This window comes from Rattus rattus, chromosome 4 (genome assembly GCF_011064425.1).
Source record: "Rattus rattus isolate New Zealand chromosome 4, Rrattus_CSIRO_v1, whole genome shotgun sequence".
Classification (NCBI taxonomy): Eukaryota; Metazoa; Chordata; class Mammalia; order Rodentia; family Muridae; genus Rattus; species Rattus rattus.
The window spans coordinates 101,362,736-101,390,529 of NC_046157.1; the positions used below are offsets into that span (position 1 = coordinate 101,362,736).

The 27,794-nt window shown below is 38.7% G+C and overlaps 1 protein-coding gene across 8 annotated transcripts in view; it reads right to left on the reverse strand.

The window, feature by feature from the left end:
* Nucleotides 1–2,940: 2,940 nt before the first annotated feature.
* Fam135a (family with sequence similarity 135 member A) overlaps nt 2,941–27,794 on the reverse strand; it is a 76,206-nt gene continuing 51,352 nt past the window's right edge. For 5 of the 8 annotated variants that reach the window (XM_032900867.1, XM_032900865.1, XM_032900866.1 and 2 more), the window contains 10 exons: nt 23,992–24,065; nt 22,103–22,257; nt 19,537–21,889; nt 17,957–18,117; nt 16,105–16,196; nt 15,547–15,644; nt 13,137–13,288; nt 11,955–12,065; nt 6,564–6,677; nt 2,941–4,351 (listed from right to left, as the gene is read on the reverse strand). In XM_032900867.1, coding sequence (XP_032756758.1) covers nt 4,146–4,351; nt 6,564–6,677; nt 11,955–12,065; nt 13,137–13,288; nt 15,547–15,644; nt 16,105–16,196; nt 17,957–18,117; nt 19,537–21,889; nt 22,103–22,257; nt 23,992–24,065 — 3,516 coding nt within the window. In that variant the 3' untranslated portion in view covers nt 2,941–4,145. The remainder of the gene's footprint in view (nt 4,352–6,563; nt 6,678–11,954; nt 12,066–13,136; nt 13,289–15,546; nt 15,645–16,104; nt 16,197–17,956; nt 18,118–19,536; nt 21,890–22,102; nt 22,258–23,991; nt 24,066–27,794) is intronic. The other 3 variants (XM_032900870.1, XM_032900869.1, XM_032900871.1) reach the window with 2 other exon arrangements.

Below are 27,794 nucleotides of genomic sequence, written 5' to 3' on the forward strand. Positions count from 1 at the left end.
GGATCCACTAATACCATAGCCATAGTGATAACAAAGACACCTAGGTGCATTAACTGTCTTTCTTCTCCCAGGGCTGACTGGCTAGCACCACTACCTACCAACTGGTCCTGTGCCTTTCTTCCTAAGAGTGGTTTTGTGTTTTGTTTTTAATGTAGGAATGCTGCCTACATGTACACCTGCATACCAGAAGAGGGCATCAGATCCCTTTATAGATAGTTCTGAGCCACCATCTGGTTACTAGGATTTGAACTCAGGTCCTCTGGAAGAACAACCAGTATCTCTAACTCCTGAGTCATCTCACCCGCTCCCAACTTAATACTAATTAAGCAGCCTGGGAGACAGGTCTGACTTCAAGAGAATCAATCCTACTATCCATTATGAAGGAGGTAGCAATTTATTCTCAAATAATTGCGCTTGAACTGTGTTAGTTTACGGTTGATCCACTAGGCTCCTCCCAGGGACCTAGCCACTGCTTGTTTTCACCTGCTGCTACCACCCAGTGGAATATAAACGGACTGTTCACCGCCCCAGCTAGCCGTTCCCACATTACCTGCTGGTCTCTCCCCATTTCTGTCCTTCTCTGTGCCGTCCTGTTCTCTGCCCTCACGGCTCTGCTCCCACAGTCTGTCTGCCTGTCTACACATCTACTCATCTGCCTCTACCCCTTCTGTCTCCAGGTCCTCACTCCCCTCCTTTCTCCCCAATAAACCCCTTTGATAGATTTGTTGCACTGTATATTCACTGTACCTTGGCATGTACCCACCAAGTAACCCTTGCTGCATTTTATTTTATAATAAACTGTTTTCCTGGTTTATCTTTCCTTTCATACAGTTCATTTGTGGCCTTACTGAATGCTTTGTACTATATAAAGTGTCCCACACAACACTGTTTATCCAAATAACTTTTTCCTGTGGATGTAAACCAGGAGACCGCTACTGGGAGGATCCACCAATCTTATCAATTATTCCATCTTGCAGACACTGGCCTTACAGGATGATGGACATCTTGTCCATTGTAGAATAGGAATGTATAAGTATGTGATTTGCTTTAACATGGGGGTTAGTTAAGAGATTTCCTTGAGACTCAAGAGACATGAACTTTGAGACAGTATTGAGACTGAAAGACTATGGAGACTTAAATCTGGACAGAATATATTTTGCATTATGATATGGCTATAAGCCTATGGTGGACAGGGAATGAAATATGGTGGTTTGGATGAGAATGGCCCCACCCATAGGCTACTATATCTGAATGTTTAGTCCCTACGTGGTGGAGCTGTTTTGTGTGGCCTTGCTGAGGGAGGTGTTATAAGGGTGGCCTGTCTGCTTCCCGCCATGATGATAGCAGACTAACCCTCTAAAATTGTTAAGCAAGTTCCCAAGTTAATACTTATTTTTTAAGTGATGCTTTGGCCACAGTGTCTTGTCAAAGCAAAAGAAGAGTAACTAAGACACTATTCTTGTATATAGAAGTGATGGCTAGGATCCTAATATTTAAACTGATCACTAAAGAAGCAAATGATACCTACCCAGAGTGGGTGACAGAGTTCAAGGGAGGTCACACTTTACATGCTTAATTGATGACAGTGAATTCCTGTCTCTTCCTGAGATCAGCAGGCAAAACTCACTGGCAAGGTCATACTCACAAGTGAAGATTAAAATCTGGGTTTGGTGCACAATGGGTAAGAGATGAGGCTTAAATGACTTTTAAATCAAAGAATTTGTCTGAGATCCTACAGCTACAGAGAGGTCCGTTTAGGATCAACCTGTTTTGAAAGCTTGAATACCTTCCTTGGGCCACACCACTCACGCAGTACCTATAAAACTTCTAGGCATTAAACCGTGAGGTGAGAAGCAGGCTTTTTAGATTTGCCCATTCCCTACTCTGGATCAGATAGATGGCTGTCCTTCATGACTCTAGCACATGACTGGCACAAAGCATAGCCAGCCCTGGTCAGCTGGGCATTGCCACCATACTCTGATCCAGAGGAGTATTTGAAAGCTGGTCTCCATGGGGTCTCTGCCAGCAAGCACACGCATCTTCCTTCACTCTTCTCAAGGTCAGGTGATATCTGAATAGCATTTTCCTTTGGCTGCTGTCCTCCAATCCTGTTCTCTAGCCTCTTCATCCATTCTTTGACAGACCCATTATTCTTCCAATAGGTTCTTTTATTCCGTGTAAGTTAATAAGCACTAGTACTGTCTGCAACCAAGAATTGTTACTGGTATACACTGAGAAGGTTCACTCTAAGGGCAATTGTGCCATGTAAGATAATCATGTCCCCTCTCTTTCAGAATGTCACTTTATGGAGGTAATTGATACATGATGATTTTCCCGATAAATCAGAAATTAGGCATTAGATTTTAAACCACAATCACTTAAAACAAAACCCAAATAACTATGATCCTAAGAGCTTTCCTTTAAGTATGACTTAAAAGATTATGAATGAGGCCTTTGTCAAGTCAGAAGGTGTTTAAACTTAGAAGATCAGCTATCCAACCTAGTCAAACAAAAAATATGTAGTAAAAATATATGGTTGACAATGAATGCACTTAATGTTTTCTAGCTACAATACCTTTGGGAAATTTATTGCTTAGTTCAGTTCATAAAAATCTTGAATAATTTTTGAAAAATAAATAATTATAAAAAAAAATCAATGAAATTCTTTAAGAACTTGGTATAAATGAAAGATTACAATATCTAGTTATGGATAAAATCACAGGCAGCCATTAATCACTTAATGATGGGAACACATTCTTAGAAGAGATCTGGGTGCTGTGCGGCATCAGGATGTGTTAATATAAACTTAGAACACACTAGCCCAAGACACCCTGAGGCTAGAGGGCTATGCCAGTGTGGAACCGGCCCATCATTGGCAGATGTTATTCAGGCCACTGCTGCACCTCTATGCATTCTAGGAGTAAGCAAGCATTACAAATATTATTGCTATCCCTCCAGAAAGGCATTTGCTCATTTATTAACATCAGAGGAATTAACATGATACGAAAAATAAACATGCACCAATTATACACAACACAGACTCTACAACCCTTTGTCCACAGCAACTGGTGAACGGAAACAGACTTAGCACCCACCCTCAGTGCATTACTGTTTTCACAAGTAAAACAGGAGGAAAAAATAGTGAATTTAATGCTAATCAGCACCTTTTTGTAAAGACTCACCATCTCCGTGTATCAAAAACACCTGCATCTGTACCACCAAACAAGTAAAGTGAATCCTCTCTCAATTTTAAACTCAATATTCAATTAACATGATTTTTTTGCCTGATAAATTTTAATAGTATCTAAAAATTATCTAAATTCATAAAAGTATTTCATAAACTTCAACATTTAATTATTATATACAAGGAACTCTATGAAAAGGGTTACAGAGCTGCTGTGAGAAAGTTCAAGCAACATTACTAAATTTAACAAAATTCCAACCAAATCAAGGCAGAGGGCATTCAAAAATCTTTATAAGCTCCTAATGAACAAGAAGAGTCCCAGTAATAAAAGTCAATATGAGAAATAATGTTGAAATTACCAGTAAAAATATATTTTAATAAGCATGACACATGTTTAATAGCAACAATATGATTTTATAGAAAACCTTTAAAACATTGGCATGTATGAACCACTTGGTTTGATCAAATGTAAATTTAATATTTTAGGATTAAAGAAGTTGATTTCAAAAATACTTTTTAGCAGCCATTATTTTCCTTCCAGTTAAAACAGAATAAAGTGTTAAAAGTAAAATGTCCACTAAAAGCCCCAAATTAGAGAATTTAAGATACTATACTATTCTAGCAATAACAACCTTTGATGTGATATAGTCTGAATAAGACTGTGGAAGCCATTACTAAATGATCAGACACACACATGGGCACAAGGTTCACTGAAATACTTAGGTAGCAAAATATATGAAAAATAGAAAAGTAAAAAGATAAAATTAAAAAAATATTGCACAGCCACATTACCTAGAAAGTAAAGTTGATGTTTAAAAGGCTCTACACATGGATGATATAAATTATCTTCCATATAAAAAGGTATAAATATGTCATAAACTTAGCATCTACACAACTATAATACATTATTTAAATCATCGCTGAATGAGGTAATTGGTAAGTCTCTAATGATGCTTCGATTCTACTGGAAATATTTGAGGGCAGCAACCAGGAAAAACTTCTCTAAAAATATCTCGGAATCAAGAACAGCTATGTGTGCAGCTCTCCCGATGAGTGAATCAGCTGTGTTGGGCAACGCATTAATGACATTGTAGCGAACCAAATTACAGCCTTTGCTCTGTAGAACTGGGCGAAGCAAGTTGTGGATCATTTCGGAATAGATTTGTCCTATGAAATAGACAAAAAGAAAAATTATTTGAGTAACTTAAAAAGTCTCTGTCAATTTTTCTCTAATTTATAAAATTTATATTATTCCTATATACAGCAGAAAAGTATCATGAAATTTGTTTTTCAGCTATTATTTTGAGAATGTTTAATAGAAAATATTTTCAGAAATAATAATAATAATAACACCTTACCTGGTCAGTTCAAATTTATTATACACTATTTTTGTCAATTTTTAAACTCAAAACAAAACATATAAAACATTTTTCTTGGGGTTGGGGATTTAGCTCAGTGGTAGAGCTCTTGCCTAGGTCCTCAGCTCTGGGGGGAAAAAAAAAACAAAAACCAAAACAAAAACATTTTTCTTTAAATTTAGTCAAAATAATGTGCTAAACAAAGAAACTAAGCTATGATAATGTTTTCATTAGGTAAAATAAACGACCTTATAGTCTAGCAAGAACTTTTTGACAAAGAACAGCAACTTCCCCTTGTCAGAGTCTGAGCTGGCTTGCAGAGCCAGCTTCTGTCTGAGAGCTACTTAGCACTTTTCACACCCTCCACCACAAATTTAAATTTGAAGTTTAATTTGAAGTTTGATTCTTCCACCCATCATTAAAGGAAAACATGGAGTTTTTCTTTTTCAGCCATGTTTATTTCACTTAACATGGTGATATCAGATTTACCCATTTATTTTAACATGGTGACATCTGATATACCCATTTCTCATGGATGCCATGATTTCATTCTTTTTTGAAAACTGAATATGCACCACACTTTCAGAGGTCAGAAGGGAAAGAACGAGAGTAATAAAATATGTATCTCATAGAAACAGAGAGGAGGGAAAGGGTGAGAGAAGGAATATGGGGAAAGACATCACAGTGAACCCCAAATTTTTGTATACAAAACAGACAAAAGCCCGAATCTGCTTTAATTCAAAGTTGTACTCCTACTCCCTGCTCCTTTTTAAGTTAATTCATACAATGGGTTTAGCAGGTTATGTTGAGCAAAAGAGCTAAGGATTAGATGTTTATAATGTTTGTTATAATGACCACACTACTCTAAGGTGCACACATGCTGTTCACAATGCATATGGACTACTTATCAGCGATGGGTAAGTAACTAAGGCTCCCATGGAAGGAGCCAGCTTAAGCATGAGAGATTAGAAGCAGGACGCAGCCCTGAGCAATGACAAGAATGGAGCACAGAGAAAAATAAAGATAAAGAGACATGCATTGGGAGGAGACTAGTACCACATAAGTTAACTGCCCTCAACTCAAAACAACAAAAACCCACAACCAACCAACCAACCAACCAACCAACCAACATATTTATAACCAGCCCTTTTCATTCACTTCCTTCCTCAGTTTTTACTGGGAGTCAAACTGGCTGTGTGAACCCATGCTAGCCCTGAAAGTATGTTTACAAAGGAAGACTTTGTTGTTGTTAGGTAACTCAGGAAGCAGTTCTGCAGCACGGAATCTCAGTGTTAAAAGACATCCATTTCCTTGCGGCTGCCATGAACATCTTTTGTACTTCCCCTATGTAGTCTCTATTATTTGGATGTCACATTAAATGTGAGATGAACCAAGTACCACACTAGGCTCTGCCAATGCACACGTATTAAAAGCCCCCACCATAAGTAAGGAGCTGTTTGCTGTAATGGTTCGCACTGAGAAAAGGCTCAAGTGTTCAAAAAGGGAACAGAGATAACACTGAAGGCAGAAGACCCAGATCCTTGCTTTAATCTTGACTTTGTCAACAGCAACTTTGTATAAATCACACAGTATCTTTGAGCTTTAGTAACTGAATGAGCAAATAAGACTCAGGGTGCTTGGTAGCTTCAACTAGCTATGATTCAGATGTTAACACGCAGCAGAGGAACCAAGAGCGCTGAGGGGCATTACAAAGGGAGCAGTCCTTGCTGCCATCTCCACCTACATGGTGCACAGAAACGTCAGATGCACAAACACTACCGTAATGACCAAGCCCAACAATGGAGGGGAAGCGAAGTTCAGACTCCTTCCCAGATAGCGGAATGCAGAAGCATTCTTACACAAAAGACAGCTCACTTATCGGGAAGAAAAACTGAAAACCATGGAGGACAGCCCTTGGTCACAGGACGGGAAGGAGGAAAGGCAAAGAAGTGACTTCGAGGCATACTTGGGGACAGTTCATTCACAAGACAAAACTGCCTGTGGTACTGCCACTTCATTACCTGACTGCTTGTCCTTTAAAGCTGTTTTACACATTTCGATGCGAGCAGAATGGTAAGGAACATAGCGGTCCTGCAGAGATCCTACCAGCACAACATTCTTGAAATAATGGAGCCCTAAAGATGCAAAATAATGAATTACAACCAGGTTTAAAAACCTTACTAGTATCATAAAAATTACATTTCCTCAGCAGTATTACATTTTTGACTTTTAAAATAATTATGAATCTACTCGTCACATTTCTACATACTTTTTAGTAAAAGCCTGTTTCAATGTACGTAACCTGTGTCCTAGGAGAGATTTGAGTTTGCACTAACAGCACAAGGACTCTGACATGGTAGACTGAGAAACCAGTAGACGTGGGCCCTAGGGTTCTGTAGGAGTATATGACGGCATTCTCACCTTCCAGAACATCCTTCGTAACGTTTATGGGTAATCCCAAAGTCACATTCTCCCATGAAAACACACCAAGCCACTGAAAATTATTTAAAGCTTTTCTTCAGCTTCCCTTCATGACACTTGTCTATCATCACTCACATATTCTGCTTATTTGATTTTGTGAAGAGGACACCTGCTCATTTCATTTTCTTAGTGACAACAGTAATGGATGCTGTGAGCCAGTCACACTTTTGTCACCACACGCGCGCACACACACACACACACACACACACACACACCTTTTTTCTGTATAGAGATGAGTTCAGATTAGGGACAAGGGTTAGCTGATGACTGAATGAACCCATGGAGTACTTGACCTCTTAGTATCAGCAATATTCAAATTTGCTGTTTGTCTGGATCAAAGAATAAAAATTCTTCTGATTAAGTAAGATAATGGCACTATATTAGAACTGAAGTTCGCAGACACTTTGCTTTTTCTAGAATGTTCCACAGTAAAATTTTGATATTTTATGCTTGAGTGAGAATCTTAGAACAAGTTAACTGTGGGGATAAGTGCTGATTCTGAATGCAGGACTTTGGAGACATCTTTTTTCTTTTGTAAATCAAGGACAGTGATTCTTAACAAGCTGAACCTACAGAAAGATCAGTAACACTCATGGCCAGTATCACGTATGAAAAAATAAAGCCATTCTGTCCTTTGCTGCATGCTAACAACTGTTCTGAGTGACAGGCTGAAAATCACAATTCTCAAGCAATAATAGAAATAATCAAATTATCTATAAAGGAAATGCACACATACATACAAAAATATTTCATAAAAATATTGAGAATAAATGATTGCCTTCTTCATTGTCACAGCTGATGAATCTGATCTGTTCCCTTTGGCATCACGTGATGGGAAGGTACCAACGCTCAGGTCTGCACACTGACTAGTGACTCCTGCATATCCCAGTCTCTCTGAGGGGAGGGGCATTCAGAGTACCATCAGCACTTACATCTCAATGCTTTCTAATGATGATCTGTTATTAACAAAAACAGGAGAATTTGTCCATTTTTATTTTCTCTAACTATTTTGTATAGACGTATAGATGTATATACTACACTTGTACCTGATGAGGCCACCAAGGGCCAGATGAGGGTCTATGATTCTCTCAAACTAAGTTACAAATGTCTGTGAGCTGCTGTGCTGGTGCGAATGAGGAATACCACCTGGGTCAGCAAGAACCCTTAACCTGTGGGCATCTCTCCAGCTCTGACTTGGTCTTTTCTGACTTTGTGAGGACAAGGCATTTCATCCTTTTAGATGAATGTTCGACATCTTTAGTCAACAGGGAAATGCAAATCAGTAGCATTCCAATATATAAACCACTGAGAAAGAAATCAGGCAAACAGCACTTTTCACACTAGCATAAAAAATAAATTATTGGGATCACTAACCAAACAAATCTAAGAATTTTATAATAAAAACTTTAAGACACTGAGAAAAATTTGAGGATGACACCAGAAGACGGAAAGATCTCCCATGTTTATGGATCAATAGGATTAATATAGTAAAGATGGTCATCCTACCAAAAGCAATCTACAGAGCAAATGCAATCGCCATAAAAATTCCAACACAATTCTTTAGAGAAATTGAAGTGAAAAATTTAAACTTCACATGGTAACTTAGGATAGCTAAACCACCACCAGCATCAACATGCTGGACGTACCACAATCCCTGATCTTAAGCTGTACTGCAGAGCTATGGTAATAAGTATGGTGTCAGCATAAAAACAGACGCACTGACCAACTGGGATAGAATTAAAGATCCAGACATACGTCCACACACCTATGGAAACCTGATCAACTGCACAGAATTAAAGATCCAGACATACGTCCACACACCTATGGAAACCTGATCTGTGAGAAAGAAGTCAGAAATACACACAGGAGAGGCCAGTGGCCAGTATCTTCAAGTGGTGTTGACCAAAATGGATGGCTGCATCTAAAAGAACTCAAATAGATCCCTATCTATCATCTTGGGTAAAACTCAACTCTGATGGATCTCAGACCTCATTGCAAGAGCAGATACCCTGAATCCAATAGGAGAGAAAGAGGCGAATAGGCTTGAACCACTGGCACAGGACAGGACACTTTGAACAGAGCACATAGCACAGGCACTCAGACAGACAACTGATAAACCATCTCAGGAAACGGAAAAGCTGCTGTATGGCGAAGAACATGCTACAGAGTAAGAAAAAGACCTTTATCCACTATGCTGCTGTCACATGCTAATATCTAAAGTGATAAGGAACTAAGATAAGAACATCAAGGAGAAAAGTAACAATTAAAAATGGGGTTCAGAACTAAATAGAGAGTTCTTAAAAGAGGAAACACATATAGCCTAGAAACAAAGAAATGTTCCCCATCTTTAGTCAACAGGGAGATACAAATCAAAACTATTTTGAGATTTCATGTTACCCCAGGGAGAATGACCAAGATCAATAAGACAAATGACAGCACATGGTAGTGAGGATGTGGGGAAATCAGAGCACTCATACACTGCTGTTGAGAGTGAACACGTGTGCAGTCACTATGGAAATCAGTGCAGGCAATATTCAGGAAGCTGGGAATAGACCTGCATCAAGATCAGCTGTATCACTCTTGAATACCAAGATGCTTGATGTACCAAGGATGCTTCATCCTACCAAACGGTCATTTGCTTACCCATGTTTATTGCTGGTCTCTTCAAAAAAGCCAGAAAATATACAGATCAGATATCCATCAGTGGATGAATGGATAAATAAAATGTTTTCATAGTGAAGTATTATTCAGCTCTCAAAGAGAAATGAAATTCATGGGTAAATGAACATAGCTATATATATTAAAAAAAGTTATCCTGAGTGAAGTAACCCAGACCCCAAGAGACAAGTACTGTATGTTTCCTCCTACACGTGAATTTTAGTTTTTAAGCTTCAGTGTGTGCTACAATCCACATAAACACAGAGGTTAGGTACTTAGTAAGGTACCAGGCAAGAGAAGATTCCCCCAAGGGTCAACAGAATACAGTGTCAGAGAGAGATAAGGGAGAAACTACAATGCAAGACTAAGGAGGAAGGGGATGGAAGAGAAGAGCTAAGACAGGAACATGGGAAGGAACAGCACAGACTGAAGACCATTTCAAATACAAAGGGAAAACACTCTGCAGAAGCTCTGCAGAGCACATTAACAGAAACAGTCGAACTGAGCCACTGAACAATGCCCCAACTGGGTATCTGTTGCTACCAAGTAAAACCTCCAGCGTCAGAAGGGGGTTAGATCTTGCTGAGTCATTCACCAAGTCCTACACACCACAGGCTATTGCCAAGGCTACTGGATGCCCTCCCTCCATAACCTGAGGTAAGGCCCTACTGTTGAAGACAACACTTATATATGTCATCAGACACAGAGAGGCTGAGCTGGTACCAACCTAGAAGCTTCACCTCTACTGATTATCGTTCGTGGTACTTTAAGGTATTCTGCACGCTACCAGAGAAAGAAAAGCATCAATATCTCCCAGCTACAAACTGGGCAACCTACAACCACAACCTGGTGCAAGGCACACTTGTGCAATCATGGCACAAATGTGTGGAGTAAGCACCACTTTCTGTTTGAATTTAAGGCTCACTCCTTGTTAGAACCTATACCTGCCACTGCTGAAGTGGCTGAGAACTGAGATTAGATAGGTCCTGAGACCAAGGGAAACCCTACTATTCTGCAGACATTTTGCTATATGCACAGATAGGCACCTCACTCAAACCTTCTTGAGGGAATTAACATAGATGCCCACAACTGGACAGTGTGCAGAGTGAGGCTTTGGAGCACTTAGTCAGTAATAAGATGTCTACATCAAACCCCAGCCCTTAGTTTTCAGGGATCTCTGTGGAAGAGAATGATTCTACAAGCCAAAAGTGATGGATGCCACTTGGAGTTAAGCAAACAATATTTGCAAGACAGGACTGATGCACCTAAGAAATCAGAGACTGTGACAGAACACATGAGCCTACAGATTCAAGCTAGATGGGAGCCCCATTGCTGAGAGGACACAATGGACACAGGCACTCTTTCCCCCTCTAATCAAGAAGCTCTATGTAGGTGATACCTGCTGACAAGAGGAAACCTTTCTACAGCAGAGTCCCACTGATATTAACCACAGTTCAGGGCAAGCCCCAGGCCCAGGAGCAGTCAGCCAACACAACAAACTCGAGTTCTTTGGTTTGTACTTTTTATTTTGTTTTGTTTTTTTGGGTGTGGTGTCTTATGTTTTTGCTTGTTCTGATGTTCATATCTGTGTTTCTGCAGTTTGGTTTTACGTTTTTAAAGAAAGAGGAAAAAGAACATATAGTTGGGTGAGCAGGGAGATGGGAAATATCTGGGAGGAGTTGGAGGGAAAAACTTGATTTAAAAAAGAAAGATGAAACATTATAGCACTCTGTCAGAAAGTACAATTTCTGACATTTTAAAAACATATTTAACAGCCAAGAAACAAGAAAGAAAATTATATGGCAGTCTATAAAAAGGGGCTGAAGGTTGGAAGGCTGTGGTGGGGGACAGCTAGAAGATCAGAGAGATGGACAAGGAGAGATGGTGCTGAGATATACTGACTAATAGTTGGTGAGACAGCTGGTCAGGTACATGTGCTTGCTGATCCGGCCAGAGCACGTGAATCCAACCCCAAACCCACATGGAGGTGGAAGGACACAATCCCACAACGTTGTCCTCTGACTTTCAACTGTATGTTGTGGCATGCATGTGTCCACACACACACACACACACACACACACACACACACACACGAAATTTAAAGTTCTATACAGTTTGTAAAAAAACACAATTTCTATGAAGAAATTAACAATTAAGAATAGCATTATTTCTTTCCAAAATTATGCCAGAATGATATATTTCCATCACCAGAACGACACCTGACAATCTGTTCTTTCACAACCCTATCTTCTAAACTGTTGCTACGTACTCACCCGCTTTATTACTAAGCTTATATAAAAATGTTTGGCGAGGGTCTGAATGATCTCGACATGTCAGCTGTAAAAGAGAGCCTGATTTTTTCCATTTCTGCATAAACCAGAGACCTAGAAAGTTGAATATTATATGTGAGCACATATAGGAAGGTAGTAATACATAAGTTATTAATGTTAATATATATTCATTTAAAAATAACATTTAATAACTAACATTTTGTTGGTTAATAAAAATGTATTTGCCAAGTACTTCTACTCTCTGATAAACATATTTACGCAAGTAATTTAATGGTGTTTCCTGGAGGCTTCTGTAATAACAAAATATATAATAATATACAAAGAGCAACCATGGGATGATTGTATCTTTAAAAATCCTACTTAAAGGTATAACACAAACAGAGAGAAGAAAACTTTAACCACAGGTCCAAATGTCTATTCACTGAACTTTCAGTGTAAAGGTAGTTCCAAGGAAGGCACAGAAGACTAATTTAAACAGTACATGGAATAAACGATTTATCAACATCTTCTAGGGACAATTTGAAATCACTGGTTGGAAATGAGTACAAAAGAAATGGAATGATTCATCAATTAAATTTTAAATATATTTTTACCGTGGGAATCTGACTAAGCTATCATATTAAAAAAATTCAAGGGAAAAATTAAACCAAACCTATAGGCAAACCCAGGACTTGTCATATCTCAATAAACTTTTTATATTGGTTTGGCACTATGACACATAACCTTTAACCCTAAAGTTATGCTTCCTTATTTTTTTTGATTTTTTTTAGTTTTCTGAGTATGAACGTTTGCCTGCATATAGGTGTGTCTGTTCGAAGTCCCTAGTCCTGAGCGGGAAACCATGTGGGTGCTGAGAATCACACCTGCATTCTCTGTAAGAGCAACTAATACCCTGAAGTGCCGAGCCGTCTCTCCAGTCCCTCCACCATGCTTTGTTGATTAAAGCTCAGAAAGCTGGGCAGCTAGCTAGTAGGGAAGATCCTTAAGTAACTGTGATAACAATATTTTTATTAAACTACTTCATGTATACAACAAAACAGAAAAAATGAGCTTTATTTTTTACAAGACTTTAGGTACGTGGCAAATTTGCTCTCTATATAATAGCAAAAAACTCTAGAAGAATCCGCTTAGGTCACATTTTATATAGAAGAATGAACTTTCTACCTGTATTGACGAGAGCACTGCTGTTGTAGAGTGTACCAAGGTGAGGTCCAGAAAGAGAGAGAAAGGTATGAAGTTTGCTGAGGTAATATTTAAACCTTGGCCTTGTAAGCACTGAACGGATTATTAAATTGCCTAATGAATGTCCGATAAAGCTGTAAAAAAGAAACAGAAAGATGTATTTACCACACAATATTCATTTTAAAGAGACAAACCAACAAAAACTTCATGAAAAAACCTCGAACCTGATACACAAGAGATTTTGAAATATTAAGAATTTTGAGATTGTTCTTAAATTATAGTTTAATACTTGAAATAATTTAACTTATAAAGAATAAAAATATAAGAACTGAATCTCAATTATTATGATAAAACATTTGATAACACCTATCATAATTAGTAACTTTATAGAAATAAATATATTTAAGAATACTTGGAGGGCTGGATAGGTCATAGATGGCTTAGCTTAACTGCTGAGTTAAAGTGTTTGCTGCTCTTGGAGAGGAGCCTGGTTCAGATCCCAGTAACTTCACTACAGCTTACTAATATCTGCATCTCCAGTCCGTGGGGATCTGATGCTCTCTTCCAGCCTTCATGGTTATTTACACGCATACATATGACACACATATTCATGAAGATAAAGCATGTATATACACTATATAAATCATTAAAAAGTCATATAACTAGGTCAAAATTTTTCCTTTTTAGGTATACATCCAAATTATTTGTTAAGCCTCAAATATAACAATGAAATTGTACATATAAAAGATGAGATAACTTTTAAGAAATTATCTATTTGCTGCTCCTAAGCTGTCGAGAGTCTAAAATTATCGGATGAGGAGGTAGTGTAGTTGCTGAAGCGCTTGCCTAGGAAGCTTGAGGACCGGAGCTCAATCATCAAAACTCACATCTAAGAGACAACGCTAGGAATATAATCCTTGGAAACCAAATGATGGAACGGGAAAACTGAGTCTGGCTAATTGTCCTGGAGTCACCCCATGTATGCTGGGTGCTATGGTATTACCCCCCAGCTCCCTAAAAGAAACACAGAGCAAATACATTTTATGAAAGAAAGGAAGGAGGAAGGGAGAGAGAGAGAGAGAGAGGGAGAGAGAGAGGGTGTGTGTGTGTGTGTGTGTGAGAGAGAGAGAGAGAGAGAGAGAGAGAGAGAGAGAGAGAGAGTGCAGCTTCCTTGTAATCCCGGTGCTGGAGAGGTAGGCCAGGTGGACTTGTGGGACATGCTTGCCAGGTAACCACTCTGGTCTACTTGGTGAGGTCAAAGCCTGCCTCCAAAACAAGGCAGACAGCACCTGAGGACTGACACCGCGGCTGTCCTCTGGTCTCTATGTGTGTGTGAATACACATGTTGCACATGCACACATACACCCCAAAAACTTTAAGGAAAAATAATTTAAAATGTTAACCAACATGTATTACTACTATGTATCTGACGTTACAATGTGTTGGTTCATAATGAGTCATCACCAACTCAGGGTGGTCAGCATTTGCATCTCCCCAAGCAGCCAGCATTTCAATCTGCTGGACACTTCGGGCTCTCCTGAGTACTGTCCATGGAATTAAACTGTTCTCAAGGCACAGGGATAATATCTGCTCCTACTAACCTACTTTCTGTCCCTAAAGTTTATTCTGAATACTTTATACAATAAAGTAATTTTTCCTCAAAGGCAAGTGCATGTGTACACGTTTCTGTGCACACACATACAGGTACATATATGTTGCATACACGTGTAAAGGCCAGAGATTGACATCAACTATGTTCTTTTACTGTTTTCCATTTTATGTCGTGAAACAGGGTCTCTCAACGAACTCAGAGCTCACGAACTGACTAGACAGACTGGCCAGCAAGTTCCAGGATTCACTTACTTGTCTCTGGTCCCCAGCAGCAGACTGACAGATGTGGACCATCATGTCTGGCTTTTACATCGTGTGGGATCTGAACTTGGCTCTTTATCATTGCATATCAAGAAACAAAGCAATTTACCAACTGAGCCAATCTTCCTAGCTCTAAAATATAGTTAAAGGTTCTTACATTTCACTATATTAAAATAAATTATTTTGTGTATGTATGTATGTGTGTGTATGTGGGTATGTATGTATATGTGTGTATGCATGTATATGTATGTATGTGTATGTATGAGTATGTATGTATGTATGTATGTATGTATGTATGTATGTATCTATGTATGTGCCACAGTGTGCATGTGGAAGTCAGAGGATAACATGTGGATGTTGGTTCTCTCCATTGGACGACTTGGCTATAAGCCTTGTTATCAGCTGGGTTACCTTTCCAGCCCCGGTTCCTAGGCTGCAGATTAGGTTAACAGCACTACAGACTGTTTTGTTCTTTAAGTCATAGAGATATAAAAATAGACTTTGTAATAATATAAGTTACCTTATTTTTGAGACTGTTAAACTATATATCTGAATATACTGTATGATCTCATCCAAAAGGCGATCAGTCATGCAGTCAAAATCAGCAAAAGTATCATTCTAAACAAGAGGAAAACATATTATATACTAAAATATGTACCATAACACGAGAAACTGGATACAATCATATATTTTAAGTTTGGGTGTTATCACTGCAGTTGAGTTCAGGCAAGTCAGTGACTGTAGTACTCGTTATATTAATATGGACACAGTTTCAAGGAAAGAGTCTCTGTGTCTGTAGTAGCCCTTGCTTCGTTTAGCTATGTCTTAGGCTAGCAGTATTAAACACAGGGCCTCATCTAACGGCTCAGTTAATACAACTTTTGTACAGAAATATGAACTCTAAAATGTTTTATGCACAAAGCGAACTCCTAAGTCAGAATGTCTGTCCTTTATGAACTCATGGTAAATCTCACAGAATTCATAAGACTTTATAAGACCACAAGTGTTTTGTAGCAAGAAAAATGTAGGAACTGGCACAAGAATCTTTGCTGCCACTGATAACACTGCCTTATTGTACCTGGTTTCTCTCAGACATTAGGAAATCAACTCTTCCCCCAGGCAGTCCCAATTCAATGTATGTTTTCACTAGTCGGAGATCTGCACTGTTCCCTAGAAAATGAAAAGTGATGTTTAAACACGAGGAGGAAAAGGTGTCCCGTATACTACCACGCATTTTCACAGCTTTTGGAAACACGAAGTTCATGTCTTAATCCACTTGCTGACTGACAGACAATATGTTGTGTCAAAGACTTTCCAGCGGATATCCTCACGGTTGAGTTCTTAAGAGGCTGTGGTTCACTCTCTACCAAGCAGCACAGCTCTTTAGAGACTAACTGGACCCGACAGCAGTCAACTATAGCAGTGATAGCCCTCTATCACTGCCCTAGGTGACCACGTAACAAATCTCAAATGCAATTTAGATTTAGATTTAGTCTGTTGCCTTTCCTTTGGTGGCTACAGTTTAATAATCACTAACTATTGTCAGTAGGTATATCTAAAGAGATAAAATATACAGATATAAAATGTAGACCATCCTTAAAACTAGATCTTTCTGATTCTTTTAGTTTGCTAGGAATATAGACATGCTATTATCAGGTGTTCATTTTATTTTACCCTTCTAATATTTAATGTTTGGTATTCCATAATCAATGTATTGAGATATACCTTTTTATTCCTAATTTTAAAATGAACACCTCCAATTTTCACTAATAAGTCTAAGTCTTATATGGCTTAGAAGTAGATCCAAGTAATCACAGCGATGGGCTAGAGCGTAGTTCTACTTCATACCTAATGTTTGCTTCATAGCTCATACTCACTGGGAATGGTTCTTGTATTGCACCAATAATTCATACTAATTTACTTACGTACTGTACTTTAAATAAATTTCTTTCTATTTATTGCTGTATTCTGGACATGGAAGAGGTTATAATAATTTAGTATTAATGCTACAACCTAGAGTTTTATTTATTATATCAAATAGTCTGTTTAGGAGAGTGTTGGTATGATGTTGTTATCAGATTTGGTACCATAGTTGTAATAACCAAAGAATGGGCTGCACTCCATCATTTTTCCATTATTCTGAACCAACTTATGTGACATGAGGACATCTGTGTTGTGAAATTTTCAATGAAGGAAATCTGCCAGAAATTCTATTGTCAAATAGTCTTGTTTTGCAGATAATTCTTTGACTTCACATTATTTGAAGATAGGATTAAAAGGTTGGTATTGAAGGTGTTTTATTTCTAGAAGAGTCTTTTAAAAAATCTTTATTTAATATTTTTATATCCCACAAATAGTTTGTTGTAGAATTAGAGTACTATCCCATAGTCATCTAGAAATAGCTGGGTATTTTTCTGTCAGCTTCTCAGACTAGAAGGGAGAATCTGCTGAGTAACCTGGCTGTTGTCATGAAGTCACAGCATGATTTTAGTGATGCCTAAAATTAGTAAGGACACCAGTTACCCCCAATCTGTAAGGAATAAGAAGCAAGGTAAAAGAGAATAGGAAACTATTTAGGGACAGTCCTGAGGTTATAGTTGATAAAATCACCAAGAATTCAGAAAAAAATTAAAATTGAAACATTTAAATGAGTGTCAGATCATCATATAGATATACATCTAAATATGATATATATCATATAGAAATATCATTTAATATTTATATTAAGTAAATTTGTCAAATTTACCTAAAAAAGAACAAAAATCAAAATCTAATATTACATTTAGTAAAGCACATTTCTGTTTCAAAATGTGATATCAATTAACTTTAGTGATTCACCATTTTTTGATTTCAAAGATGATGGAAAATTTTATGTTCTATTTGGAAAAGCTATTGAGTTGCCATGGTGGGTGTCAACGGCTGCCACGTACCGTCCAGACCATGGACACAGACAATGAGGTGCACGCCGTCCTCAGAACCCTCCTCCTCTTCTGTGCTGAAGTACGGTGCTGAGGACGCCAGCAGAGGAACGTCACTGTACATGAAACCAGGAAGCTTAAGTTGCTTCAATTCTTCTTTTGCCTGAAGGAAGCTGAGGTGAAGCAGTACAGAAAATAGTCTTTACTAAAGATCGGTCACTCTTTGTTTTTAGAAACAAAAAGAGAACAGAGTGAATTCGGAGAAGTGCAGGAAAAGAAGATCAGCAATATTTGTAAAAGTCATGACAGCACGTGGGGCCATCAGGATTTTATCAAAGGGTAACTATTTTGGGAACACTGAAGCCTGAGGCAACTTTAAAGTAGCCCTATAAACTTGAACCTGACTAAGACAGTGTAAGAAGTGGTTTATGCTTTCTCTAAAATTTGCTATTACATGCCTAGAATAACTAAAAGTACTGGGAAATGGCAACCGGCATTTCTCATGTATCAAACTCTCCCTTCTTTGTCTCTTACAACGTAAAAACGACAAGAGAGAAAAGCTGTCATATCAGGCACAGCTGTGCGCATGGTACTGAGGCAGGGTGGGCATTTGCATTTCTCTCTAACACACCCACAAGGTGCAGCAGCACGAGAGGCACAGCTGGAATGGGCAGTATACAGTTATTTGGCATGATAATAAATCTAACTCGAAGACTGCACGCCACAACTGCTCCTTAACATGACCCCTGCTGGGCTGAAATCAAGTGGAATAGAAGGAGCGGAGGAATAGTAGCCTCTGCGATCCATACTGGACAGAGACGCAGAGACTGAGAGGAACCCAAAAGTGTCGTCAGTTTTGTTTGTTCCTGAGACAGGGTCTGTCTATGTGGCCACGGTTGTTCCTGGGAGGCAGGCTGGCCTTGAAGTCATAAAGACCTGCCTGACACTTCTGAGTGTGGAGTTAAAGATATATGCTATTATATCAAGCTAGTATGTAAGTTTTCAAATCTAAGACTGTTACCACATTATTGCTTTAGGCTTTATATATAATCCAGAGTAATCTGTTACTGTGAAACTCTACTGCACAGATGCCTGACTCATCACCCCACAGATAATGATTTGGTCTAGGGTGAAATAGAAGATCTTAGGAACCCATGCACACAGCTCAATCTGCTACATCAAACAACTGACTTAAGCAAGGCAACTGACTAGGGGCCGGTAGGTTTAAGGACTTCCTTCAGTTGTGTCATTCACCTTCTTGACATTGCCCATATGTACCACCTGTACACTAGCTCTTCTCTGAAGTTACAAGGGAGAAATGATGGGCTGATAAAAGCAGAGTTTATGCTTAGCTACCATACACTTCTTACATAAAACTGCTGGACAAAAAAACCCAAAACAAAACAGATGTAGCCTACACAAGAGGATCATTTGGAAGCGGACTTCCAAAGGTATACTGTGCCCATTTTGCCATTTTTAACAAACAATCAAAGAAGCATGTTTTGTTAGAGGAAACAAGATTCCACCTTTTGGCACTGTATCTGATGTTCCAGATATATGCTCAGCACACAATACTGAGTTCCATTACTTACGCGTGTATTTGAGGTTTTGGTGAATTTTCATACCAGGAGGTTGAAGAAGTGAAGTTGTAAGAAATGCTGCTTGGCTGCTTTGTAATGGCATCAACTTTACTTCGAGAAGAATATTTAACACAAGGAGACTCTCGTGGAGCAGATGGGAAGGACAAACAGCCAGACGTACAAACAGCAGGAACAGTTACAGCGGCCCTCAGATATTCGCTGCTTAGGTTTTCAGACAGTTCATGTCTTTCTCCTCCTAGCTCATCCGCACTTACATAGTGAACGCTTACTGCTCCATCTGTAGCTGGAAAGTCCGTTTCCTCATGATACCCGTTTTGAACCATTTCTTGATCGTCCTGCATCCCCTCTTGGCCCTGTTCCTGCTGAAGATCACCAATCCCTTTGTCACAGGTTTCCTGAGAGCTAACTAGGCTGTGGTAGGTAACAGCACATGCATCAGAAACATCTGTATTGCTCTGAGATCCAAAATAATCTTCCACAAGCCCTTGTTTTACCACATCGGTACTACTGGAAAGAGAGTCGTCACCTGTACTCAGAGGGTGACTTTCCACAACAGGGCCTTCTGAACATATTTGTTTGTGATTTAATGGCTCACTGCTTTTTCCTTCCACAGTTCTATCTTCACTCAGCTCTGCATCAGTGCAAACAGAACCTGAAACCACACAAGGAGAACCTAAGCAAATCAGTTTTGAATTTAGTGTTGGCACTGTTTCCACGGAGTTGATATTAGATGTACTATGGCTCTGGGAGCCTGTAAAGACGGCATCCAAGTGAGGTTTGGAGCCCCAGTGACTTCTCACACCACTGGAAGCATCTTCCTCGGAGAGAATGAGCTGTAATGGGTCCTCACTGCTTAAATCTAAGGAATGCATTGCTAACGTATCATTGTCCAAATGCCCTGAAAAGACAACACATTGTCGTTGCAAAATAACACTTGACTTTTTGGTATCATCCCACTTTGGCAGACTGGTTGTTCCTGGATGGAGTACAGTTTTACTGTCACTTAGCTGGCAGTCAGCTACAGCACATCTCTTACAGTCGTCATCAGGTGACAGCTCATCATCAGAAGGCAGGGAGTTTATTGACGTCAAAGACGACTGCTGTATTTCACTTAGAGCACTTGTGCTCTCGGTACAATGACTTCCTAACGAAAGTTTTACATTGTGATCAGGCTTCATCAAAAGCTGAGGAAGTAATCTTTCATTATTGCAAGGACCTGGTCCTTGGAGAGTTTCAAAGGCTATTTCCGGATTGGGATGTGTTGCAAAAGAACTTGGTTCACTTTCAACACCTGAATCTGAAAATCTAGAGGAGGCATACGCGGCATTACTATCTGGTAATTTAATTGTGTCACCACTTACTACAACATGATATTCTTTTGTAGAAGGAGCAGGTAGATTACTATTGAATTTAGTTAATGATTCTTCAGTACAATGACATTTTGCTTCCTGTAAAGCATCCTTTTCAAGTGGTAGATCTATAGACTTAGATTTATCATTAGAGTCTAAGGCCTCAAAATCAGGCAGTAAATTATTGACAAATAGTTCATCTTCTTGAAGCTCTGTCCAAGGTCCTACTTTAACAGTTATTTTTTCTTCACTGAAAGACTCTTCACTACTGGGCTTGACTTCAAGTGTTCTAACTCCCGAAGATGGGGCTGTCTGACAGTCAAGGCAATCATTTGATGGACTTCTAGATGCCAGATTGTGTTCCGTATCTGGGATATCACTATCGTCTTGGGAAATACCAAGTTTACCTGAAATGGACAAATTTGCACAAAGATTTAGGCTGCCAGAGTTCAAGAGATCGGACTGGTCTGGTTGTGTATTTTCAGTATCTGGAGACTTGTGTTCAGCTCTGTCTGTATCAGCTGACAAAGAGCTAGCTTCCTTCTGACTTGGCTGTCTGATGTAGGTCTTTGGGTCAAAATTATCTCTACACATTGTGGGATCCAGACCTTCCTTCTGACTATATGAAGGATTGCCTTCAAAGCATTTAGTGAGATCACTTGATGCTGGATTTTTCAAACATTTGTAGCTTACTAAAACCACAGAATCTTTAGAGTTCTGTTTTATTAACTTTTTTGTGTTTTCTGGTTTCATTGTTTTCATGAGCTTAGTGACCTTAACCTTGGATTTATTTGATTCTTCATTCTTTCCTTTTAGAGATTTTGTTAGCTGCTTTTCACCTTCTGTATAGCAATTACTGGAGGCAACAGCAGGTCTGACCTTCAACTCTGGGCTAGAAAGTCCTGCTACAGAGCTTTCTTCCGTCTCATGTTTATCCACTTTACTGGCCTCTGATATCTGAAGACTCTGAATTCCCATCCAGGGCGCATCTAAGTCTTTTAGTCAAAGAAAAAAGATTCAAGTTTACAAGTGTGAGAACTCAAAGAATCAAAACTACTTTTTCTAACTATAACTTTCTACTTTCCTCAAAAGTAAATGAAACTAGAGGGGAAAATAATTTACTACTAGGGGATGGTTTCATGTATATTTGGAAGAATATATTGAAATTGACATACAGAGCTTATGTATTTTAGTTAGATTATACTTACCTTCAATAACTGAATCTAAATACCTATCTTCAAAGATTATAGGTAATGAATTGAGATCTCCATCTAATTCACTACATTCAATAGGTAGGGGTGGAAGAGAACTGCAGAAGGAAGTATTTTTGATAGCGGTGCACATCTGTAGATGACTCTGAGCACTGAAAAATATTCTTAAGTCAGATGGTAGTGAAAAAAGAATTACACCCACCTCCACTCTATCCTGTTCTCTGCCCCCACCAGTTCTAATCCCTTTCAAGATCCTATATCCTTGGGAACATTTTCTTGGTCAGAGATAAAAATAGGTAAAATGAAAATTAGGGTTTACTGACACTATATTATTTGCAAAAAATTATAGTTTGTCAACAAACTAATTCCTAATCTATTGTATCACTCCCTGTATTATTATTTCAAGGTGAATGTCAATGAACACTGTTTGAAGTGCCAAATTTGCTGTAAATGGCACACAGAAGTAGTATCAAAAGTTCAATGCTTACTAATTATATAAAGAGAACACAGGGAAATATGTTTGTTCCACATGGCTGCTTTATTAATATATATTGATAAGTATATTGGACAGCTATTTAAAAAAAGATATATACATTTCTTATACAAAACAGTGATCAGAAAAATGTCCTAGGGTACTGGAAAATGGATGTCTCAGTGTTTTATTAAAAGCACTTGGTATTCTAGCAAAAGGCCCAGTTTGAATCCCAGCACCCCCCCATGGTAGCTCACAACCATCTGTAATTATAGTTCCAGGAGATCTGAATTCCTTCTCTGATCTCCAAGAGCACTGGGAACAAATGGCAAACACATGCACATTCAGAAAAAAACATCAGACACATTAAAAAAGCCAAAAATATATAGGAAAAAATTCTAATAAAAATTTCAAAAAAGTCAAGTGTACTATAAAAACTCCATTTAATTATTACTCAGTCTAAACAATTAACACTTGCCCTAGTTTTATAATTCATTTCTGACTGCCTGTGATGTCCAGTTATTGTTTATAAGTGTTTTTAGAAGGTAAGACATATATATACACACTACAATACATCCTAAGATTTGACAAATGGATACACAACACAGAATATTTCCATCTACTCAGTGTCCTCCCATTTCCCTAATTTCCCAGCCATGTAAACCCCAAGAGGACCACCATTTGGACTTTATTCATCTTAAACTTTTGCTTGTTTAAAAACTTCGTAAGTATAAAATCATACAGAATTCACTACTCTGTGTCTGCTTTACTTTTTTTAAGTGAAATTACTTCAAACAACTCTTTAAAAACAAAGCAAATGAGACCTAATGATAGAAAAGATGGAAGGCATTTATTTTGGATTTGTTTTGTTTTTCAAGACATGGTTTCTCTATGTAATCCTGACTGTCCTGGAACGCCTATGTAGATTAGGGTGGCCTTGAACACAGAGATCCACCTGCCTCTGCCTCCTCACTGCTGGGACTAAAGGTGTGCCACCATTGTCCAGCTATTTTTGCTATTTTAACTGTATTGCGTATGTCACGGAAGGCAGTGCCATTCCCATTCAGACTGGGGAGACACTACAGGACAATGATGAATGTGAGCTACTCTGACCTGAGAGAGTAAAAGCAGAAGACGGCATGGTCTGGACGAGCAGAGCTACACAGTAATATGAGGTGTGACATAGCTTACAGCAAGGGACATAGTGCAAGTCCATTATGCTTTTATTTGATCAGAAAGGGACTTTCAAGAGCTAGTTCCTAAGATTAAACCTAATGTGACTGGAGTTTTGAATTTGAAATTCCTTAATTTTCTTCTGCTTTACACACTATTAAGTCTGTCATTAATTCTGTCTAAGATATATATAAAAGGATATAAAATGGAATTATCTGCATTTTGAATCTGTGCTACTTACTGGAGTTCTTGGTATGCAATAGCAGCTTCTCTTGGATGTTCAAAACAAAAGAATGCCTCCGAAAATCTGCGAACCTGAAGAATTTAAAAAAGGAGCATTGATAATGTGGCAGCTCAAGCCAGAGCAGGCAGAGATGCCGCCTCCACCAGGCATCCAGGGCCCGCCCCGGGGGGATTCAACCTCTTCCCTTCCGTGCTGCTAAATCACCGCGTTTCTAGGTTGCGTGGACTAAAGAAACAAAAGAATCAAGTAAGAGAAGTCTACATTTTGCATCTCACTTCCCCTTGAAGGAAAAGATGGTTCTTATCCTGTTTGTGGTACTTGTTCTATTAGCTTTATCTACCGTTTCTGAATGAAATACTTCCTGAAATATCGGGGAATGTACTTACTCTATGATAGACTTAAAGGACACGACCATGAACTGACCGACCTGCTAGCATGGGGACTTTGGGCATTGACCTCTGTGCTTCAGGTGACGCACATGGCATTGTGAAGAACAAAGAAGAAGTGCCCCAGGAGTTTCACTGTGGACAGTCTGTATAGGCCACGCTCTTTAACTATTGTTCTAGCACTCACCGCGTCCTGCCGTAACATAACTGCCCAAACCACACGCTTTTGTAGTAATAAGGCATTCTTTAGAACAGGAACTACGTTTGACTTTACTTTTTAAGATTGGGTCTAGGGGTTGGGGATTTAGCTCAGTGGTGGCACTGGGTTCAGTCCCCGGCTCTGGAAAAAAAAAAAAAAATTGGGTCTAGCTGTGTAGGTCTGTTTAGCCCAGATCTTACAATGTAGCCCAGGGTGGCCTTGAACTCCTGAGATCTACTTGTTTCTGCTTCTCCAGGGCCAGGATGGAAGGTGTGCACCATGATGGCTGAGGAAGCTTTGTTTCGATGGCTTCCGTGCCTGCTAATGTATTCTGGCATGCTACAGAAGAGTGTGCTTGGTAAAGACATACTGAATGTCCTGCTTCCTCCATTGTGTTTGTATTTTGACATTTATTTTTAATTATAAAAAGGGAGGGGATTTTTGGTACTAGAGTATTGGTAAGCTAATCAAGAGAGGGAAAGATATCTGATTTGGGTATACAGAGGGAAAAGAAATATCCACATGCTCAAATTATATCATGCTAAGGATTTTTTTGTTTTTTGTTTTGGTGTGTTTGTGTGTGAATGTGAGTGTGTGTGTATGTGTGTGTGAGTGTGTATGTGTGTGTGTGTGTGTGTGTATGTGTGAGTGTATGTGTGTGTGTGTGTGTGTGTGTGTGTGTGTGTGTGTGTGTGTGTGTGTGTGTGTATGTGTGTGTGTGTGTGTGTGAGAGTGTGTGTGTGTGTGTGTGTGTGAGTATGTGTATGTGAGTGTGTATGTGTGTGCATTTACTTGGTGACTATAAAGTCTAAACGTGTATTCTGTTATACTAAGTGCCCAAGAAGGAAGTTTCATCATACTTCTTTAATAATGTGCACGTCCCTTCCCTCCTCTCTCCCCCTTGGCTGTCTGCAGAGGACTGCTCTTTCATTTTGTGCGTTCTTCCTCTCCTTAAGCTTCGACTGGATTTCTAGAGTTAGCAACTGCTTCCTTTCTCTCTTCAGCCGCCTGATTCCTACACTACGCCTGTACTGATGCTGATTTAAACTTTAAACGTGCTACGAGGGAGATATGTTCATTAGTGAGTGAGGAAGCTACTGCAAGAAGCACCGAGGATGTGGCACGTACCCATTCGGGGAGCTCCGAATCCTGTGCTCTAAAGTCTCATCTTTTTGTCTTCCTACACCAAGGCTTTGTTACCAGAAACAACTCCTTGCCTTATGTACTCAGATGCGGTTCTTTCCCCAAATTTTCCAAGTTATTAGCACACTGGGATGATATGCAATGAATGAGTCTATTGTGTCACGGTAACTGTGGTATGACTGCCACCTGATGGCAACATGTAACATTAAAATTTGTCAGGTTTGCAAATTTAAATTTAAGGAATACAACCCCCTCCCCTTATTATTGCTTTGTTATAGCTGCTTATAAAAGTGAGTTTGGTTGTATACGCTAATTTAAAAATGATTTGTTTGGGAATATCACAACTATTCAAACTTGAACAAATAGAAAAAAGTTGATTTTGCTTTAAAGAGCTAAATATTCTTTTTCTGGGCTCACTCTACCACTGTGTCCCAATTGTTAAGAATATTTGTCACACTGATTTTATATGCCTAGCGCGCAGGGTCTCCACCTCATAGATTATAATGTTTATATTAACCTGAAGAATGTAGGCACTTACAAATGTTTATTTGATTGTATGTCCTTTGCTCTTTGTGTTATAGGACATCATAATGCTTTATTACACAAAACTATTTCACATTTAATATTAGATATAATTATAACTTATTCATAAGAATTGATTTCTCTACCCACATCTCTTCCAAAAGAGCAAATTAACAAAGCATGTGACAGGCCATTTTCTTTTATCTATCTTTATTAAAAGTCTCTCAGCCTTTCTGCTCTTCCTAGTACTGGGATCTGAACCCAGTCCACATGTGAGAAGGCAGTGTCTGCCATAGAGCCTAGCCCCAGCTCGGCACTTTCTGGTTCTAGGAGGGACGTCTGAGTCACAGCTCACAAGTTTAGAGTGCAGGTTGATGAGTCCATCACTGTACTAACATCATGAACACACTCGTCACAGAGAACATGCAGAGACGACCTGCATCACTAGTCAGATGAACTGTGAGAATCAGAGCTTCCTTGCTTCCACTTTCCTTTACTGACATAGGGTCTTACTCTGCAGTCCCGTACTCACTATGTAGTTCACGTTGGTCACAAGCTCCTGGCAATCCTGACTCTGGTGTCCAGGTGCAGGGATTACAAACATCAATTACCACGCCCAGCTACAATAACCTGATACAGAAATATCCACCTTGGCCATGGTAGCATGGAATAAATGCCTTTATTCCCAGTTCTGACAGGCAGAAGAAGTGGATCTTTGTGAGTTCAAGGCCAGCATGGTCTACATGCTGAGTGAGTTCCAGGATAGCTAGAGCACCATAGTAAAACTCTTAAAAAGAAATAATAAAAAAAAAAAATACGACTTGGGACCTTTTAATACAGGATCTAATATTCCAATAATTTAGGTAGAATAGGATGCCTCTATGTTCAGGTTAAGAATAAACTTTGTAATAATTTGCCATTAGGAAAGGGTTAAATTACAGGTATTATACTCTACTAAAGAAAGTTGAAAACCACGAATCACGTAAATTTTCCAACTAAAAGTTAATTTAAAAGAAAGAAAATGCCTTACAAAGTACATTATTGGCAAATAAAGTTTACTTTGGATAGATATATTTGGGAAAATGCTATGTATGTGTTTGAATGTTTACATATAAAAGTTATTTATGACAGTAAAAGTGAAAGTCTGTTTAGACCTCGTAAAAAATAAAGCAAAAAAAAAACTGTTTAGAAATATTCCTTAATATCTTAACATTAATATTCACAGTTGTTTTAAAAGAGTATTAGATTAAATAGTTTTAGAGGTGAGTATATCTTTAAAAATTGCAATGCAAACTTATTACATCACTGTAAAGAGATAAAAATGGCAATGTAGTTATTTTAAACTCCTCCTAGAACATAGTACCTACACTGTCAAAATCATTCATTCATTCATTCATTTTTGATGTCTTGAGTCAAACTCAGAGCCTTTGTATAAGTTAGGCATGTGATTTACCACTGAGTTGTAATATCAAGCAGCCAACATTTTAAAACAATCTTAAACCTAGGTTAAAGCTTCCCATAGTTCCCTGGCCCTCTGGTCTTACTGGAAA